Below are 16,752 nucleotides of genomic sequence, written 5' to 3' on the forward strand. Positions count from 1 at the left end.
GAAAGGACATGAACTCATCATTTTTTATGGCTGCATAGTATTCCATGGTGTATATGTGCCACATTTTCTTAATCCAGTCTATCATTGTTGGACATTTGGGTTGGTTCCAATTCTTTGCTACTGTGAATAGTGCCACAATAAACATACGTGTGCATGTGTCTTTATAGTAGCATGATTTATAATCCTTTGGGTATATACCCAGTAATAGTATGGCTGGTTCAAATGGTATTTCTAGTTCTAGATCCCTGAGGAATTGCCACACTGACTTCCACAATGGTTGAACTAGTTTACACTCCCACCAACAGTGCAAAAGTGTTCCTATTTCTCCACATCCTCTCCAGCACCTGTTGTTTCCTGACTTTTTAATGATGGCCATTCTAACTGGTGTGAGATGGTATCTCATTGTGGTTTTGATTTGCATTTTTCTGATGGCCAGTGATGATGAGCATTTTTTCATGTGTTTTTTGGCTGCAGAAATGTCTTCTTTTGAGAAGTGTCTGTTCATATCCTTCACTCACTTTTTGATGGGGTTGTTTTTTTCTTGTAAATTTGTTTGAGTTCATTGTAGATTCTGGATATTAGCCCTTTGTCAGATGAGTAGATTGCAAAAATTTTCTCCCATTCTGTAGGTTGCCTGTTCACTCTGATGGTGGTTTCTTTTGCTGTGCAGAAGCTCTTTAGTTTAATTAGATCGCATTTGTCGATTTTGGCTTTTGTTGCCATTGCTTTTGGTGTTTTACTCATGAAATCCTTGCCCAAGCCTATGCCCTGAATGGTATTGCCTAGGTTTTCTTCTAGGGTTTTTATGGTTTTAGGTCTAACATTTAAGTCTTTAATCTATCTTGAATTAATTTTTGTATAAGGTGTAAGGAAGGGATCCAGTTTCAGCTTTCTAAATATGGCTAGCCAATTTTCCCAGCACCATTTATTAAATAGGGAATCCTTTCCCCATTTCTTCTTGTCAGGTTTGTCAGAGATCAGATAGTTGTAGATATGTGGCATTATTTCTGAGGGCTCTGCTCTGTTTCAGTGGTCTATATCTCTGTTTTGGTACCAGTACCATGCTGTTTTGCTTACTGTAGCCTTGTAGTATAGTTTGAAGTCAGGTAGCGTGATGCCTCCAGCTTTGTTCTTTTGGCTTAGGATTCACTTGGCAATGCGGGCTCTTTTTTGGTTCCATATGAACTTTAAAGTAGTTTTTTCCAATTCTGTGAAGAAAGTCATTGGTAGCTTGATGGGGATGGCATTGAATCTATAAATTACCTTGGGCAGTATGGCCATTTTCACAATATTGATTGTTCCTACCCATGACCATGGAATCTTCTTCCATTTGTTTGTATCCTCTTTTATTTCATTGAGCAGTGGTTTGTAGTTCTCCTTGAAGAGGTCCTTCACATCCCTTGTAAGTTGGATTCCTAGGTATTTTATTCTCTTTGAAGCAATTGTGAATGGGAGTTCACTCATGATTTGGCTCTGTTTGTCTGTTATTGGTGTATAAGAATGCTTGTGATTTTTACACATTGATTTTGTATCCTGAGACTTTGCTGAAGTTGCTTATCAGCTTAAGGAGATTTTGGGCTGAGACGATGGGGTTTTCTAGACATACAATCATGTCATCCGCAGACAGGGACAATTTGACTTCCTCTTTTCCTAATTGAATACCCTTTATTTCCTTCTCCTGCCTGATTGTCCTGGCCAGAACTTCCAACACTATGTTGAATAGGAGTGTTGAGAGAGGGCATCCCTGTCTTGTGCCAGTTTTCAAAGGGAATGCTTCCAGTTTTTGCCCATTCAGTATTATATTGGCTGTGGGTTTGTCATACATAGCTCTTATTATTTTGAGATACGTCCCATCAATACCTAATTTATTGAGAGTTTTTAGCATGAAGGGCTGTTGAATTTTGTCACAGGCCTTTTCTGCATCTATTGAGATAATCATGTGGTTTTTGTCATTGGTTCTGTTTATGTAATTGATTATGTTTATTGATTTGCGTATGTTGAACCAGCCTTGCATCCCAGGGATGAAGCCCACTTGATCATGGTGGATAAGCTTCTTGATGTGCTGCTGGATTCGGTTTGCCAGTATTTTATTGAGAATTTTTGCATCAATGTTCATCAGGGATATTTGTCTAAAATTCTCTTTTTTTGTTGTGTCTCTGCTAGGGTCTGGTATCAGGATGATGCTGGCCTCATAAAATGAGTTAGGGAGGATTCCCTCTTTTTCTATTGGAATAGTTTCAGAAGGAATGGTACCAGCTCGTCCTTGTACCTCTGGTAGAATTTGGCTGTGAATCCATCTGGTCCTGGACTTTTTTTGGTTGGTAAGCTCTTAATTATTGCCTCAATTTCAGAGCCTGTTATTGATCTACTCAGAGATTCAACTTCTTCCTGGTTTAGTCTTGGGACGGTGTATGTGTCCAGGAATTTATCCATTTCTTCTAGATTTTCTAGTTTATTTGCGTAGAGGTGTTTAGAGTATTCTCTGATGGTAGTTTGTATTTCTGTGGGATCAGTGGTGATATTCCCTTTATCATTTTTTATTGCGTCTATTTGATTCTTCTCTTTTCTTCTTTATTAGTCTTGCTAGCAGTCTATCAATTTTGTTGATCTTTTCAAAAAACCAGCTCCTGGATTCATTGATTTTTTGAAGGGGTTTTTGTGTCTCTATTTCCTTCAGTTCTGCTCTGATCTTAGTTATTTCTTGCCCTCTGCTAGCTTTTGAATGTGTTTGCTCTTGCTTCTCTAGTTCTTTTAATTGTGATGTTAGTCTTTCCTGCTTTCTCTTGTGGGCATTTAGTGCTATAAATTTTCCTCTACCCACTGCTTTGAATGTGTCCCAGAGATTCTGGTATGTTGTGTCTTTGTTCTTGTTGGTTTCAAAGAACATCTTTATTTCTGCCTTCATTTCGTTATGTACCCAGTAGTCATTCAGGAGCAGGTTGTTCAGTTTCCATGTAGTTGAGCAGTTTTGAGTGAGTTTCTTAATCCTGAGTTCTAGTTTGATTGCACTGTGGTCTGAGAGACAGTTTGTTGTAATTTCTGTTCTTTTATATTTGCTGAGGAGTGCTTTACTTCCAACTATGTGGTCAATTTTGGAATAGATGTGGTGTGGTGCTGAAAAGAATGTATATTCTGTTGATCTGGGGTGGAGAATTCTGTAGATGTCTATTAGGTCTGATTGGTGCAGAGCTGAGTTCAAGTCCTAGATATCCTTGTTAACTTTGTCTCGTTGATCTGTCTAATGTTGACAGTGGGGTGTTAAAGTCTCCCATTATTATTGTGTGGGAGCTAAGTCTCTTTCTAGGTCTCTAAGGACTTGCTTTATGAATCTGGATGCTCCTGTATTGGGTGCATATATATTTAGGATAGTTAGCTCTTCTTGTTGAATTGATCCCTTTACCATTACGTAATGGCCTTCTTTGTCTCTTTTGATCTTTGTTGATTTAAGGTCTGTTTTATCAGAGACTAGGATTGCAACCCCTGCCCTTTTTTGTTTTCCATTTGCTTGGTAGATCTTCCTCCATCCCTTTATTTTGAGCCTACGTATGTCTCTGCACGTGAGATGGGTTTCCTGAATACAGCACACTCATGGGTCTTGACTTTTTATCCAATTTGCCAGTCTGTGTCTTTTAATTGAAGCATTTAGTCCATTTACATTTAAGGTTAATATTTTTATGTGTGAATTCGATCCTGTCATTATGATGTTAGCTGGCTATTTTGCTTGTTAGTTGATGCAGTTTCCTCCTAGCCTTGATAGTCTTTACAATTTGGCATGTTTTTGCAGTGGCTGGTACTGGTTGTTCCTTTCCATGTTTAGTGCTTCCTTCAGGAGCTCTTTTATGGCAGGCCTGGTGGTGACAAAATCTCAGCATTTGCTTGTCTGTAAAGGATCTTATTTCTCCTTCACTTATGAAGCTTAGTTTGGCTGGATATGAAATTCTGGGTTGAAAATTCTTTTCTTTAAGAATGTTGAATATTGGCCCCCACTCTCTTCTGGCTTGTAGAGTTTCTGCCGAGAGATCAGCTGTTAGTCTGATGGGCTTCCCTTTGTGGGTAACCCGACCTTTCTCTCTGGCTGCCCTTAACATTTTTTCCTTCATTTCACCTTTAGTGAATCTGACAATTATGTGTCTGGGAGTTGCTCTTCTTGAGGAGTATCTTTGTGGCGTTGTCTGTATTTCCTGAATTTGAATGTTGGCCTGCCTTGCTAGATTGGGGAAGTTCTCGTGGATAATATCCTGCAGAGTGTTTTCCAACTTGGTTCCATTCTCCCCGTCACTTTTAGGTACACCAATCAGATGTAGATTTGGTCTTTTCACATAGTCTCATATTTCTTGGAGGCTTTGTTCATTTTTTTTATTCTTTTTTCTCTAAACTTCTCTTCTTGCTTCATTTCATTCATTTGATCTTCCATCACTGATACCCTTTCTTCCAGTTGATTGAATCGGCTACTGAGCCTTGTGCATTCGTCACGTAGTACTCGTGCCGTGGTTTTCAGCTCCATCAGGTCCTTTAAGGACTTCTCTGCATTTGTTATTCTAGTTAACCATTCATCTCATCTTTTTTCAAGGTTTTTAACTTCTTTGCCACAGGTTCGAACTTCTTCCTTTAGCTCGGAGTAGTTTGATAGTCTGAAGCCTTCTTCTCTCACCTCGTCAAAGTCATTCTCCGTCCAGCTTTGTTCCGTTGCTGGTGAGGAGCTGCGTTCCTTTGGAGGAGGAGAGGTGCTCTGATTTTTAGAATTTTCAGTTTTCTGCTCTGTTTTTTCCCCATCTTTGTGGTTTTATCTACCTTTGGTCTTTGATGATGGTGACGTACAGATGGGGTTTTGGTGTGGATGTCCTTTCTTTTTGTTAGTTTTCCTTCTAACACTCAGGACCCTCAGCTGCAGGTCTGTTGGAGTTTGCTGGAGGTCCACTCCAGACCCTGTTTGCCTGGGTATCAGCAGTGGAGGCTGTAGAACAGCGGATATTGGTGAATAGCAAATGCTGCTGCCTGATCGTTCCTCTGGAAGTTTTGTCTCAGAGGAGTACCCGGCCTTGTGAGGTGTCAGTCTGCCCCTACTGGGGGGTGCCTCCCAGTTAGGCTACTCGGGGGGTCAGGGACCCACTTGAGGAGGCAGTCTGTCTGTTTTCAGATCTCAAGCTGCGTGCTGGGAGAACCACTACTCTCTTCAAAGCTGTCAGACAGGGACATTTAAGTGTGCAGAGGTTTCTGCTGCCTTTTGTTTGGCTATGCCCTGCCCCCAGAGGTGGAGTCTACTGAGGCAGGCAGGCCTCCTTGAGCTGCAGTGGGCTCCACCCAGTTTGAGTTTCCCAGCTGCTTTGTTTACCTACACAAGCCTGGACAATGGCGGGTGCCCCTCCCCCAGCCTCACTGCCACTTTGCAGTTTGATCTCAGACTGCTGTGCTAGCAATGAGCAAGGCTCCGTGGGCGTAGGACCCTCCGAGCCCGGCATGGGATATAATCTCCTGGTGTGCCGTTTGCTAATACTGTTGGAAAGGCACAGTATTAAGGTGGGAGTGACCTGATTTTCCAAGTGCCATCTGTCACCTCTTTCCTTGGCTAGGAAAAGGAATTCCCTGACCCCTTGTGCTTCCTGGGTGAGGCGATGCCTCACCCTGCTTCAGCTCACGCTCAGTGCGCTGCACCCACTGTCCTGCACCCACTGTCTGACAATCCCCAGTAAGATGAACCCGGTACCTCAGTTGGAAATGCAGAAATCATTTGTCTTCTGCGTCGCTCATGCTGGGAGCTGTAGACTGGAGCTGTTCCTATTCGGCCATCTTGGCTCCCCATTTTTGGTTTTTAAACAAAGGCTTTAGAGAAGCATGATGGCTGGAGCTAGTATACATAAAACTGTAGAAGTCTGTAAGTTGGGCATTTCCTGTACATTTAAGTATGTGTTGTTTAAACTTGTGTTAAAGGACATAGTCTTTAGAAGCTGCAATAATTATTTTCCTCTAAAATGGGTTCTGGACAAAAAGGTGGTGGGGTATCTGTAAATTGCTCAAATTTGATGAACACTGCCTTATAGGATCACAGTATATATGTATGTGTCTATAAATTTTACAAGTTGTTCTTCACAAGTCCTTAAATATGAAAACTGCCCCTTCTTGCTTGTGTGGAGATCTAGATATGGAATAGAATGGATCATCGGATCATCTAGCATAAATGCCCTCCTTTTACATATGAAGAAACTAGTTTGGTTATGTGACTTACTCAAAATCATGAAGCTTTCAGTAGCAGAGCAGGCCTCTGGATGCTTTAGGGTAAACCACGCATCTCCTGAGGTACTGTGAATATTTAATAACTGTAATTCACGTGAGTGCTGGGAGGCAAGGAGAGGGAAGAGTTTCTAGGATGATTTAGCAATTCAAAATGAGGTTTTGTTTTGTTTTTTCTTATGGATTATCCAAATTTCTGTACAACTATTTTTAAAAGCCCAAGAAACTCACCAAATGCAGATTTTTTTTTTTTTATAGACTCAGTCATCATGAAAAACTTCACCAGTGAAATATCAAGAAGAAGAGTCAAATAATTTGGTAAAAGAAGCCTATAAAATGCATTTCATATTTAAGGGAATGAGCATAACAAAGTGAACTTATGTCATCCCTTTTCTAGCTAAAATTAACTGGGATGGTCTAAGAAATTTTCAGAATTACCTTTAAGTACTTATAAAATACTTAAAATACTTTTATTATCTTTAAAAAGTCATTCCAGATAATATATAAGATACAAATTTGTATCTTTTCTTTGCGACAGGGTCTTGCTCTGTCACCCAGGCTGGAATACAGCGGTTTGATCACGGCTCACTGCAGCCTCAACCTCCTAGGCTCAATTGATCCTCCCACCTCAGCCCCCTAAGTAGCTGGGACTACAGGTGTGAGCCACCATGCCTGGCTTGAAAATTTGTATCTTATATTCATATTTCATATGTAGAAATTCAGGTGCTAAATTACTAGGTAAAAGTCACAAATTACTGACAAATAATTAGAAATAAGATATTTGGATTTTTATATCATCACATTATATAAACATGCAGAGAAACGACAATCTATGCTTCTTAATTATTCTTTTAACAAATACTTACTAATTGCTTTTAATGTACACAAAGCATTTTGCTATAGACTGTGGAAAATTCAAAGTAATATAAAGAAGCAATCTCTAGAGGAGGAGATACGTGAATAACCAGTAAGAGGGCAACCAGGACAAAAGATGTGGTTCAAACATAAGAATTTTTGGAGGAGGCTGAGCCTAGTGGCTCATGCCTGTAATCCCAGCACTTTGGGAGGTTAAGGCGGGGGGATCCCTTAAGCCCAGGAGTTTGAGACATGCCTAGGCAACATAGGCCCCATCTCTAAAAAAAAAAAAAAAAAAAAAAAAAATCCCCAAAACATATATATAATGTATATGTATGTGTATATATATATAAAATAATTTTTGGAGGTGATACATATGTTTAGAACCTTGATTGTAGTGATATCATGGGTGTATACACATGCCCAAACTCATCAAAATGCATACATAAAATATGTACAGTTTTTTGTATATCAATTATACCTCAATAAAGCTTAAAAGTCATTCAGAAAGGCAAAATCTATGAAGTATATGTTTAACATCATTCAGAAAGATTCTGGATCTCACAGGTATAGCCTATCAGGTTACTACAAAGGTTGCTGTTGTAAAGTAGGAATATTACACTGGGTTTTCCCAGAGCTTAAGTGAAATATCCATGCTCCAGATCGTTATATTTCTGTTTCTGATTCTAAACTCATTAAGCAGTCCTCTGATGGAAAATTCTTCCAAAAGTACCATGCTACTTAAAAGGGGGATGACTCAAGCATTCTGATCACTGAGTTTTAGGTCAGCCTCATGTGAGTCTCTCTCAGATACTAATCATCTACAACTACTGAGAGAGTCTAATATCTAGTCTGCAAAAGACAGCATCCCTATCAGTCTGCTACTTCCAAAGCTGTAGCACTGACGGGAACTACAGTATAATAAAACACTAAGGTGTAAAAGGAGTCTCCTGAGAAGGACAGAAAAAGCTATAAGGACATTCTAGGAAGAAGAAATTGCATGTGCATTGCAAAGATATAGCACAAAAATAAAAAACATGGTTCTTCTTTTCTCCAACAACAACCAATTTTTCCAAAATACTTACACATCTGGTAAAAACATCACTGTTTATGCTTGGCAATTTTAAAGGCTAAAACATAAAGCTGAGCAGTTAAAGAATAATTTTTACCATCCACATAAACAATCAAGAATGCTTTTAACCACAGAGCTAAAATGGTGCCTTGTACACAGTAGATGCTGAAAGAATAAATCACGTGATTAACAGTGGTACAATCAAGCTTCTTTTTTAAAAAAGTAACAATTAAAGACAGAAGACCAATTCAAAAATTCCTGGAATACTGACACTGCATGCTGAAAGTAAAGTGTTATTGTCACAACCTTAGTTACGTACATAAAGATGCTACTGTTGAACTGAGATATAAACAATTTTTTATTTCACCTGAGTACAATGTGGGTAAACTAAGCTAATGTCTCCGTTTTTCTTTTAAATGTACCATAGTGCCAGGCGCGGTGGCTCACACCTGTAATCCCAGCACTTTGGGAGGCAGAGGTGGCTGGATCACCTGAGGTCAGAAGTTCGAGACCAGCCTGGCCAACATGGTGAGGCTCCATCTCTACTAAAAATACAAAAATTAGCTGGATGTGGTGGCGCATGCCTGTAATCCCAGCTACTTGGGAGGCTGAGGCAGGAGAATTGCTTGAACCCAGGAGGTGGAGGTTGCAGTGAACCAAGATTGCGCCACTGCACTACTCCAGCCTGGGCAACAAAAGCGAAACTCCATGTCAAAAAAAAAATATATGCTCTTACTACTGCATTAGTATAGTAGAATCTTTTTTTCTTTTTTTTAGAAATAAGGTATTGCTCTGTCACTGAGGATGAAGTGCAGTGGTATGATCATAGCTCACTGCAGCCTCAAACTCCTGGTTGAAGCAATCCTCTCACCTCAGCCCCCTGAGTAGTTAGGCTCTCAGTGCATGCTACCATGCCTGGCTTAATTTTAATTTTTTTGTAGAAACAAAGACTCTCTCTGTTTCCCAGGCTGGTCTAGAACTCCTGGGCTCAAGTGATCCTCCTGCCTCAGCCTCCCAAAGTGCTGGGATCACAAGTGTAGGCCACTGTGCCCCCAGCCATTGGTGTCCATCCATGTAATTTTCACTTCAGGAAATATCATTCATCTTTTGCCTTTTTTTCTCAACCATTTAAGAATGTAAAAACTAGCTGGGCATGGTGGCTCACAGCTTTAATCCCAGCACTTTGGCAGGTTGAGGCAGGAGGATCGTTTGAGCTCAGGAGTTTGAGACCAGCCTGGGCAACAAAATGAGATTCCATCTCTACAAAAAAATTTAACAATTAGCCAGGTGTGGTGACATGTGTGACAGGTGCTTCTTGAATAGCTTGCAGAACCATAAACCAAGATAAACCTCTTTTCTTTATAAATTACCAAGTCTCAGGTACTTCTTTATTGCAATGCAAAATGGACTAATACACTATCTAAATGAACATTTCACCTTTCCTACTTCAAAAATTTTGTTTTACTTTGAAAATTAACAACTTGACCTTAAAAAAGATTCAGTGGCACTGATCCTCATTTATAGTCCTAAATATACTTGAATAGAGACAGCTGGAGATTTGAGTATATAAACCCTCAAAACAGAAATAACATCTCAAATTGCCAGTTCTGCTTACTAGAAGGGGTCCCAATAGGCACTATAGTCCATACCTGATTCCACACCAGAAAGCCAAGCTATTAACCTCTTTATTTGAAACTTGGTTGTGAATGTTTTAGTCCCAAGACATCTCATCACTGCTTATTGGATAAAATGAGCATAAGCCTTGGGTGCCTTGGTCCAGTGATCGAGACCAAGATGGAGCAGGAAGGGTAAATCCTCATGCAAGCATGCTAGTTTCCCTTTATATCACGACAGCAAAAGCCTTCCTAGAATACCCCTCAACAACTACTGCTGCCATCTCATTGGTAGCACTGTGTCACACAGCCCTTCCCATATGCAGAGACAACTAAGAAATCAAGCAGAATATTTAATTTTCTAGTGTCTATAGTAGATGGAAGAAAGGAAAAGATGTGCAAGCTAACCTACAGTACATGCTACACTAGGGAATAGTCAAATCAAGCAAGTATATGTTTTACCACTATTTTTAAGCATACACTTTAGACTAAGTAGAACAAATTGAAAATTTCAAAGATACGAGATTAGAAATTTTGTCTTCTGAAATTGAACTCAAGGAGTAGCTCAGCTATCCTTCAATGTGAGTAAAAAACTATCAATAAAAACTCTAGATACTGTTAAATAAAATAAGACCCAAAGCATGTAAAGCTTCTTACTCATTTTAGAGACTTTATGGGGTCTTCCTGCTAGGCCCCATCATAAACACCCCTGGTACTCACTACAGTTCTGTCCTCAGCATTCTCCTTTTCTGTTCTACCATCACTTATGCCTACAGCTTGAAGAATCTTCTTAGTATTGATGACTCACATTTTTAAATTTCTAGCCCAAATCTCTCTTCCGCCCCAGAGTCATATTCCAATCACATGCTGGATATCTCCATCTGGCTGTTTCCTAAACACAATCATCTTAAAGTATATGAAACAGAATCTATTCTTGGCTTACTGAAACCTGTTCCTCTTCCTGTATTTTTCTTTTTAATCTTATCATGGCAGCACCTGGTTTCCTAAGTTTGGAGTCATTTATAACACTACCTTTTTCTCACTCCATGTTCACCAAATCCTTTTGATTTTACTATTATACAAGCTCTTAATTCCATCCTCTTCTCTCAACCCTCACTGCCATAGATATACTTCAGGTTCTCATCATCTTTCATCTAAACTACCACAACTACTTTAAATTCATTTCCTTGCCATAATTTCTTCCCTCTTTCCAATCCATCCCCTATGTGCCTAGAAATCAGCTCAAAGAACAAACGATGTGTATAATAATGTCCATTGGCTCTTAAATACCTAAAGGATAAAGTTCGAATTCTTTCCCATAGTTGTAGCCTCAATTTCCATGTTTTCTACTTCCCCTTCTTCCCCAAAATACCCTATCCTCCACATATACTCACTGTTCCATGCATGTCAGACAATTCTGGGTCTTGGTACTCTTTCTTATCTTTTTGTTTTTGCACAAGCTGTTCCTTCCTTTTATGGTGTTCTTAATTAACTCCCTTCTTTAGAAGTAAATTCTTATTCTTCCTAGAAGATCCAGCTCAAATATTACCATTTCTGTGATGCTTCCTCATCTCCACAGAGCAGTTCCCTCCTCTTAAGTTTACATCTCTATTAAAATTCTGTTAACATTGTTTGTTAATTAATTAATGAATTATATTTTAGAGATGAAGTCTGGCCCTGTCATCCGGGCTGGAGTGCAGTGGCGCAACCATAGCTCACTGCAGCCTCAAACACCTAGGCTTAAGTGATCTTCCTGCCTCCTCCATCTCCCAAAGTGCTGGGATTACAGGTATGAGTCACTGCACCAGGCCAATATTGTATCATGATATCTGTTTTCATCATTTGATCTGTATCACACAATATACAGGAATAGAGCAGTATCTCATCAAGGTTTGATATATGAATAAACCAATTTCTACAATCAAGCTCAGTTTTCTATTTATATATTTAAGGAAAGTTGGAAGAATTACAAAATATTTGGTATCTCTTAATAAAATGAATGATTAAAAATTAATATCTTGGGAAACAAACATATTGTTGGTAAAGACTATGGATTGGTGTAACTCTAAGGGCAAAAATTTGTCAATGTTCACCAAAATTAAAAAATGTACATAATCTTTAGACAATTCTAAATCTAAGAACTTTTTCTTTTTTTTTGAGATAGATTCTTATGCTTTTGTCAGGCTGGGGTGCAGTGGCGTGATTTTGGCTCACTGCAACCTCCGCCTGCTGGGTTCAAGTGATTCTCCTGCCTCAGCCTCCCGACTGGGACTGTAGCTGGGACTACAGGCACACACCACCACGCCCAGCTAATTTTTGTATTTTTAGTAGAGAAGGGGTTTCACCATCTTGGCCAGGATGGTCTCAATCTCTTGACCTTGTGATCCACCTGCCTCGGCCTCCCAAAGTGCTGGGATTACAGGCATGAGCCACTGTGCCCAGCCAGGACTTATTCTGTACTTACACATCTGAGCAAAAACCACCTACAAGGATATTCATTGCAGACAGAACTGGTTGTAACAGCAAAACAGTTGAAATAAATCTCTCTCAAATGGGACTGGTTAACTAAGGTGCATATAGACAATGGAATACTACATAACTATTAAAAGGAATAAGGTAAATCTGTATGCATTTGTTACAATTTACAAAATAATTTTTCAAGTGAATAAAGATATAGAAGAATGTGCATGATATGCTGACATTAGTGTCTTTTCAAATGCATTTTATTTTCTTATTTTTATTTATTTATTTAAGAGATGGGGTCTCTCTCTGTTACTTGGGCAGGAGTGCAGTGGCATGATCACCACAGCCTCAAACTCCTGGGCTCAAGCAATCCTCCTGCTTCAGCCCTCCTAAGTAGCTGGGAATACAAGTGTGAACCACTATGCCCTGCAACATTTGTGTCTTTTTTTTTTTTTTTTGAGACACTGTCTTGCTCTGTTGCCGCGGTTGGGGTTCAATGGTAGGATCACGGCTTACTGCAATCTCTGCCTCCCAGACTCAAGTGATCCTCTCACCTCAGCCTCCTGAGTAGCTAGAACTTCAGGCATCTGCCACAACACTTGGCTAAATTTTTCTTCTTTCCTTTTTGTAGAGATGGGGTTTTGTCATGTTGCCCAGGCTGGTCTTGAACTCTTGGGCTCAAGGGATCAGCCCACCTCAGCCTCCCAAAGTGCTGGGATTACAGGTGTGAGCCACTGTGCCTAGCCATCTTCTCTTTTTAAAAGTTACTAATGTTAGCCAGGTGTGGTGGCTCACGCCTGTAATCCCAACACTTTGGGAGGCCTAGGCAGGCGGATTGCTTGAGCCCAGGAGTTTGAGACCAACCTGGGCAACATGGCAAAACCCTGTATTTACAAAATAAAAATTTAAAAAATGAAAAGAGAAGACATCTTATATACATTTCTGTATGAACTACAATGCCTCTAAAAGAATGCATAAGAAACTGCTTACAGTGGTTGCCTTTGGGAACTGGGGTCAGCAATGGAAGAGTTAACTTTTCACTGAATATCCTATTGTATCTTTTAAATTTTGCATTGTGCTATGCAAATGATAGTACATAAATAAATGATGTAATGAAACTTTACTAATAAAATGCCAATTGATTTCATAAAACTTTATAATCAAAAATTAGAATATCTTTAACAATAATTTTCAGTCTCATTCATAGATTTTTTTTTGTTTTTTGGAGGGGGAAAGTCTGCAGAAACTGTTCGGTCCTATTCAAACAATTATTCAGTAATCATTAGGTGCTAGTGATGCAAATATAGGAAGACATGAGACTAAAAGAGCTCACAATCTAGTAGACAGAATGAACATGTATTCAAATAGTCTCAGTATAAAAAGTTACTTCTCAAAGCTTCTTTAATAGCAACTGAGTATAAACCCAGCATTACAGAGACTGCCTTCTGGGTTAAATCAGCAAAAATGACAGCCCAATAAAAAAAGGATAGGGAAGTGTGACCATGATTGAATGTAGGAAGCAGGTGAAAGTAAGACCAGAGACCAATGTGAGTAGGCTAGGCTCTGGCCAAGTGACAGTGATGAAGAGCTGTAGCTTAACAATTAACGACACTAGAATTATCCAGCATGATTCTGAATAGCTGACAGTATTATGTAATAAAGCAAGAAAAAAGGAGCAGGTATGAGTGATTAAGCAAATATTTTATATAGACTACTGATAAACCAAAAACATTCCCACACTCTGCTATTCTTTTAAAAAATAATAAGCTCTTATTTTAGCAATTACATAACATGACATTTTATGGTAGCTGGAGATGAGACACAATCAGTGGGTTTTGCAATAATGTTAGAAGTGAAGTGATGAAGCATTTAATATTATGTTGTTAATTTTTTTCATGTACATTGTGGTAAAATATTATTCCTACTACAGAGTAAAATATAAATAAGATAATGATATTTTTCATCTTGATAACATCTTTTCATCTGGAGATCTTAAAGCATTTGCAAATGTCCAATAATCCCCAATACCCTGATCAGATACACTAAATAAGTAAACTGGGGTACAGAGAAGGTGAACAGCTCAAGGTCAATTGATAAACCAATAACAGATTTGGATAAAGATATACATTCTGGTTCTTGCTCCAAGTTCTGAGTTATAAGTCATATTCCCATTATAAAATGTTTCTTCTCTTAAAAGAACTGCAAAAGTTGTTTATCTTTGATGTTAAATAACAAGTGATTAAATAGAGTCAATAAATAGAAAACAAATGTAAAAACCAAAGAAATAGAACTGGGATGATTTTGTATCATAAAGATTCTAGTCTCATTTGTTAGAACAGAATGAGAAAAAACATTATTAAATTCTAGGGTTGGGAGGGCCTATTTAATTGTCTATATTTTCCCAGACATTGTTCTATTTTTCTATGGACTAAGTTATTATGTCTAATACCTATTTTAGTCCTTATAAATCTTCCCTGCAATGCAGCTATTTTAATTAACAGAACAAATGTATTACTGAACATCAAGGAAATAACCAAAACCATAATTAGGCATGCAGTACAGTATATTATAAATAATTATGATTCTTACATGGGAAGAGAATCCTCTACATTTTATAGGGAACTGAAGATTATAGTCGACATAGTATCATAATGAACTTAATGATTATTTACTGTAACAAAAAAACCATGAAAAAAGGAAAATGTAAGTGTTTAGCACTACAATCCACAGCACTTTTCAGAAACTTAACTTCTATATTTTATTCTATTAAAAAGCTATTAATTCTTAATATTACTTTTGATTTATTGTAGAACAAGATTCATTAGTTCCAAGCAGAATTTAGTAAGATTGAAACTCTTTTTTAAAAATTTAAATTATTACATGCTGAATTTTAATCAGTGAAACCAAAGGTTTTCTTCCTAAATGCCTACCTGCGCATTGGCTTTCCTTCCATGCACCATGAAAAGTACCCTTCACCACACTCTAAAGCCGAACCTAAGACAACAGAAAGGCAGGAACTTAATAAAAGCTATTTCTGATCTTTACAGTAACAATCTTTATATAATCATTTCACTCATTTCGTCAGTTATCAAGAGTTTCATATCCTATTATACCACAGGCCTTCTGCAGATGCACAATAACTTAATCTAGTACATTTAAGATTACCATCCTTACTCTGCATGCTAAAATGATTAAAGGTGAGGGAAAGTATGCTAAATAGTCCCGACTGTTAGGTCAGTCTTATTTCTCTTCAAAAAGTGCTTGGAGATATTTAACTGTGATCTCGCCATCAAGTATATTTACAGAGCAAGCACCAGATACCCACAGCAGTACTAACCTGATAGATCACATAGGGTACACGCTGCTTTAACAACGAATCTGAAGACTGTTAACTTGTCCCGAAGTGACAGGAGGAGGAGGCGTTGGCATTTGCCTTTACAAACAACTCCGCTTCCGACAGCCCAGGGAGCTTGAACAGGGCAGGGAAAGTATGGCTCCAGACTAACATTCTTTACAAGCATTTCCTTCAGTCCCCGAAACAATGTTCACTACCCACGTAGCAGAATTTCGCCAGGTCCCGAGGGTTAAATGGGGGCGCACAGTACTTTCTTCCTTCCCTGAATTCCAAACACTGTCTGGGGAAGCTGTCCAAGGTGGGGAACCCCAGCACCACCAGGCAGGACACAGCCCGGGGCCTCCTCTGGCTCCCGAGATAGGCTGTCAGCCAGCGAGAGCGCACTCTGGCGCTCCGCGAGGCCCGGCCCCAGCGCCCCAACAGTCTCTTCTCGGCGCCGACTGACTGGCGACCGACGAAGCACAGCCCTGACCCCATGGGGCAGCTCAGCAACTTGGGACCACATATTTGCGAAGCGAGCCCCGGGGCGCTGTCCGCTGTCCCCTGCTGTAAGGTGACTGGTTCACTTACCGGCTCTCACACTTTCTTCTCTGCCGCAGCCTCCGTCTACTCCGCCCTCCACTCTTCTCTGCCTCCTCCTCCACCGCCGCTAGCGCAGGCAGGATGCCGCTCTTAGAGCTATTTCCTTTCCCTTCACCAGCCCATATCCAGAAGCAGGAAGTAGTCCTCTTCTTAAATCGTTCCCGCAGGAACCCACATAATCCGCCAAGGGGTTCCGGCGCGGCTCCGGAAGTAGTCGTGCCCTTTGCTGGGGCATTCAGGTAACCTCAAAGGCTGTTTATCCTCGTATCCCAAGAGTAACCATTTTTAGAGTTCACTGCGGAACTGGCAGTATTTGAATACTGAAGCCTCCTCTTTTCTTCTTTGTTTTCGCCAGCAAAGGCAGTAAAGGGTAGTCACAGAAAGCTAAGAATTTGTATTTCTTTTTAGTTGGTGGGTCTCCTTTTGGCACAATGTTCCTAATTGTAGATTGAATTATTGCATGCACACATGGGTTGGCATGTATCTGTCAGGCCTCTACTATGTGCAAGGTGCAGAAGTTACATAGACAGACCAGAAATAGACCTTATCCTCCAGATTTCCCACGGTCGAACTTTCAAGACATC

The 16,752-nt window shown here is 39.5% G+C and overlaps 1 protein-coding gene across 4 annotated transcripts in view; it reads right to left on the reverse strand.

The window, feature by feature from the left end:
- The window catches only part of KLHL20 (kelch like family member 20), a 68,733-nt gene extending 52,384 nt beyond the window's left edge, over nucleotides 1–16,349 (reverse strand). Inside the window, exons 1-2 of one of the 4 annotated variants that reach the window (XM_032160959.2) lie at nucleotides 16,157–16,349; nucleotides 15,162–15,225 (exon numbers count right to left, since the gene is read on the reverse strand). In XM_032160959.2, the coding sequence (XP_032016850.1) occupies nucleotides 15,162–15,184 (23 nt within the window). In that variant the 5' untranslated portion in view covers nucleotides 15,185–15,225; nucleotides 16,157–16,349. Of the gene's footprint in view, nucleotides 1–6,223; nucleotides 6,298–14,820; nucleotides 14,877–15,161; nucleotides 15,226–15,568; nucleotides 15,962–16,156 lie in introns of those variants that run through there. The other 3 variants (XM_058442847.1, XM_058442848.1, XM_058442849.1) reach the window with 3 other exon arrangements.
- Between the last annotated feature and the right edge of the window lie 403 nt (nucleotides 16,350–16,752).

This window comes from Hylobates moloch, unplaced genomic scaffold (assembly GCF_009828535.3).
Source record: "Hylobates moloch isolate HMO894 unplaced genomic scaffold, HMol_V3 SCAFFOLD_8, whole genome shotgun sequence".
Lineage (NCBI taxonomy): Eukaryota > Metazoa > Chordata > Mammalia > Primates > Hylobatidae > Hylobates > Hylobates moloch.